General features: G+C 47.0%; 1 protein-coding gene across 12 annotated transcripts in view; it reads left to right on the forward strand.

Moving 5' to 3' along the window:
* EP400 (E1A binding protein p400) overlaps positions 1–4,293 on the forward strand; it is a 128,388-nt gene that overhangs the window by 41,490 nt on the left and 82,605 nt on the right. For 11 of the 12 annotated variants that reach the window (XM_032270874.1, XM_032270875.1, XM_032270882.1 and 8 more), the window contains one exon: positions 2,531–2,620. The exons of the other annotated variant lie outside the window; for it this stretch is intronic. In XM_032270874.1, coding sequence (XP_032126765.1) covers positions 2,531–2,620 — 90 coding nt within the window. The remainder of the gene's footprint in view (positions 1–2,530; positions 2,621–4,293) is intronic. 12 annotated transcript variants of the gene reach the window in all.

A 4,293-nucleotide genomic window follows, 5' to 3' on the forward strand; every position in this document is an offset into this window, starting at 1 on the left:
CTTTCCCTTTCCCTTTCCCTGTCCCTTTCCCTTTCCCTTTCCCTTCCTTTTTTTTTTCCTTTCCTTTTTTTTTTTTTTTTTTTTTTTTGAGACAGCTTCTCACATTGTCACACAGACTCTGGAGTGTAGTGGTGGGATCTCAACTCATTGCAACCTCCGCCTCCTGGATTCAAGCCATTCCCCCACTTCAGCCTCCCGAGTAGCTGGGACTACAGGTGCACCACTGTCATACCTGACTAATTTTTGTGTTTTCTGGTAGAGATGGGGTTTCACCATGTTGGCCAGGCTGGTCTCCAGCTCCTGACTTCAAGTGATCTACCTGCCTTGGCTTCCCAAAGTGCTGGGATTATAAGTGTGAGCCACCATGCCTGGCCTGGTGCTGAATTCTATTTTTTTTTTTTTTTTTTTTTTTTTTTTGAGACAAAGTCTCACCCTGTTGCCCAGGCTGGAGTGCAGTGGCATGATTTTGGCTCACTGCAGCCTCCGCCTCCAGGGCTCAAGCAATTCTCTGCCTCAACCTCCTGAGTAGCTGGGATTACAGGTGCCCGCCACCGTGCCTGGCTAATTTTTATATTTTTAGTAGAGACGGGGTTTTACCATCTTGGCCAGGCTGGTCTTTAACTCCTGACCTTGTGATTACCCACCTTGGCCTCCTAAAGTGCTGGAATTACAGGCGTGAGCTACTGCGCCTGGCCTATTATTTTTTCAAACAAAGTCTTGCTCTGTCACCTAGGCTGGAGTGCAGTGGCACAATCTCGGCTTATTGCAACCTTCGCTCCCCGGGTTCAAGTGACTCTCCTGCCTCAGCCTCACAAGTAGCTGAGACTACAGGCAAGGACCACCACACCCAGCTAATTTTTGTATTTTCAGTAAAGATGGGATTTCACTGTGTTGGCCAGGCTGGTCTTGAACTCCTGACCTCAGGTGATTCGCCCACCTTGGCCTCCCAAAGTGCTGGGATTATAGGTGTGAGCCACCACACCCTGCCTGGTGGTGAATTCTAGACAGCTTCATTCTGCAGTGGGGTGAATTGAACTCTGACCTTTCAGACAAGAGGGTCACAATAGAGTACAGGAGGTTTGTGTCTTTCTTGTTACCTGGAAAAGAATTAGGCCATTTCTTCATGAGGATCACCTTTTTTCTGACCTGAACTCTGGTAGCTGTCGTTGGCTTTATGTAGATTGACCTCTTGACTTTTCCTTATTTTCTCACGTTTTCCCGAGCATGTTTCTGTACAGGCATGCATTTCTTAACAGCAGGGATATATTCTGAGAGATGCGTTGCCGGGCAATTTTGTTGTTACGTGAACGTACAAAGTGCTCACTCAAACCTAGATTGTGCAGCCTGCCGAGCACCTCAGCTAGATGGTGTGGCCTGTGCCTCCAGCTGCAGACCTGCACACACGTGACTGCGGAATACTGTGGGTAACTGGACACAGTGGTATTTGTGCCTCTAGACATACCTTGACATAGAAAGGGTAATGTAAAGATACAGTATGACGATCTTACAGGGTCCCATGGCACATGCCATCTGCTGTTGGCAGAAGCATCACTATGTGGTGCTTAACTAGATTGAAACAGACTTTCGTTTAATCCCTAAAGATGCCTTAAGGTAACTCAGAGAAGGTCAAATTAACCACTCCAGGTCTTCTTCACTTTTCCAAAGCTCTCCACTCTGGAAACCAGGTGATCAGAGGGCAGAAGGAATGGCAGAGGTGTTTCCAAGAGCGGGGGATGGCCGGGCCTGTCGGGAGCCGGCAGGGTGTCAAGTAGTCAGGAAAGGCAGCGCCTGGAGGCCCAGGGACCGGTGTGGTTGGGGCAGGTGCCTCGGCCTCCTTGCTGGGCAGTGGGGGTCTTGTAGTGAAGAAATGAGTAGTTTGGATGGTGGGAAGGAAGAGAGATTGTGAGAGAAAAGAGCCAGCTGAGAGGAGAGACGGTGCAGGTCTCTTGAAGGCCCGCAGGTGGGGTGAGAGTCCAGGGACGAGGGAGTTTGGCTGCGGGGCTGCTGGTAGCTGCTCTTTACTCTGCCAGGAGCCAAGACCTCTATGGTGAGTGAGGTGTGAGGTTCAGGGCTGGAGGTCTGAAGAGAGTAGAGCTGGCTTGCGCTGGTCATTGTGGAGGACAGGAGAGCTGGGGAGAGTGTTAGCCCGATGTGGCTGGGCCTCGTGACGTGGATGATGATGAGTTCACAGTGATCCCAGCTGGCATGCTTGTGGGCTTTTCCACAGTGGCGCTCTGCAGGAAGGTGGGAGGGTTGACAGCATTCCATATGTTGCCTGAAGAAGGTCTGCTGTGTGTTGAAGAACCAGGGCTGTAATTCATAGCCTGAAATGGAAAGGGGAAAGATGGTTTCAGTTTCCTGCTCACTTAATTAAACGATCATTTCCAAATTAAACCTGAGAAGTTTAAGAGCTCAGTTTCAATTTCTTTAATAGCGATGCAAAATAATTCTCAAGCTTTATAGTATGTAATGAGTAACAGACACTCAAGTGGCGTTGCCTCTCAGTGATGCTTGCTGATAACCATTTTAGTGGATGACGAAGAGGAGACAATTGAAGAGGAGGAAGCAAACGAAGGCGTTGTGGACCACCAGACAGAGCTTTCTAATTTAGCCAAGGAAGGTAGGCTGCTGCTACCTTATTAAACATTCAGGAGGTACAAAGAAACATTTAAAACATGTGAGATGTGGAGCACCAGCAGCACTGCCTGGTTTATGAAAAACAGTCCGTGTGTGCCTCCTGCTGCTCTCTCTCATGTCGTGGAGGTCCTGGCCCTCCTGGATTGTGTGTCGGACACTGCCCTGTCTTCCTTCCCTGCCACCTGCATGTGTCTCCCTGAGTGTACTGCCCATCTTGAGTGCGTGAGAACTTTACCAGCGAACCCGGCATGGCTCTATGGGCTTGCCTCTCCCCTCTCTGTGTCCTGCGTTTCATCCCCAGTGTTGTGTGTTGCTGTCAATGCATTCATTTTCATTGCCAGGCAGTATTCTTTGTGTAAATATGTCAGCAACTATTTTTTTGTGCCGTTGGTGGCCATTCAGCTGGTTCGCTGTGTTCACTATGAGCATTCTCCTATTCCCCAGGCACGTGTGCATGAGTGGCTTGCCTGTGCTCATGGGAACGAGTGACTGTGGTTTAGAGTGGGTGTGCCAAGCTCCACATCTCAGGAAGGAACACTCTTTAAAAAAAAAATTATATGTTTTGAAATTGTGTTGCCATTCTTTGATTGCCATAACACATCTCAGAAACCCTTGCAGTTGTCTGCCACTCTGGGGGTAAAGTGGTTTCTTGTGGTTTTCAGTTCCAGTTCCCTGATGACTGACGTGAAGCATCTTTTCATGTTTCTTCTTTTGTCTGTGTTCAGATAGTTTTGGTGTTGAGTTTTCTTTCCTTATTGACTTGTTGGTGATGGTCTTTATATATTCTGGACATGAATTCTTCGTCAGTTCTGTGTTCCAGTGACATTTTCCCAGTTGGTGGTGTGTCTTTTCATTCTTTACAGTACTTTTTGATGAAAGGCGTTCTAAATTTTAGCATCCAGCAAGTCCTCATTTAATGTTGTCAATAAGTAACTGCAACTTTAAGTGAAATGATGTTACATTCGTGTCGTTTTATTACAGCCACGAGGAAAAAAATTGGTTTTGTTGTAGTGGACCCTTGAACAACGTGGAGATTAGGAGTGCCAACCCACCCTGCGCCTGCTCCATCGAAAATTTGCGTGTAGATTTGGACTCTTCCAAAACTTAGTACTAAGAGCTCTGATAGCCCACTGTTGACGGGAAGCTTATCAATCACGTGAAACAGTCTATGAACACGTACTTTTTTTTTTCTTTTTCTTTTTTTTGAGACAGAGTCTCATTCTGACATCCAGGCTGGAGTGCAGTAGTGGGATCACAGCTCACTGCAGTCTTGACTTCTTGGGCTCAGCTGATCCTTCCACCTCAGGCTCCCGAGTAGCTGAGACTGTAGGTGCATGCTACCATGCCTGGCTAATTTTTGTGTTTTTTGTAGATACGGGATTTTACTATGCTGCTCAGGCTGGTCTCAAACTCTTGGGCTCAAGCAAGCCTCCCATCTTGGTTTTACAAAGTGCTGAGTTTACAGGTATGAGCCATCATGCTGGCCTATTTTGTATGTTATGTGTATTTAATATTATGTACTGATTTCTTTTTTTTTTTTTTTTTTTTTTTTTTTTTTTTTGACAAGGTTTTTTTTTTTTTCCCCGGGGGGGGTTCAAGGGGGTGGTTTTTGTTTCCTTCCACCTCTGGCTTTGTGGTTATGGGGGTTTTTCTGCT

Source organism: Sapajus apella, unplaced genomic scaffold (assembly GCF_009761245.1).
Source record: "Sapajus apella isolate SASKATOON/1434 unplaced genomic scaffold, GSC_monkey_1.0 scaffold218, whole genome shotgun sequence".
Lineage (NCBI taxonomy): Eukaryota > Metazoa > Chordata > Mammalia > Primates > Cebidae > Sapajus > Sapajus apella.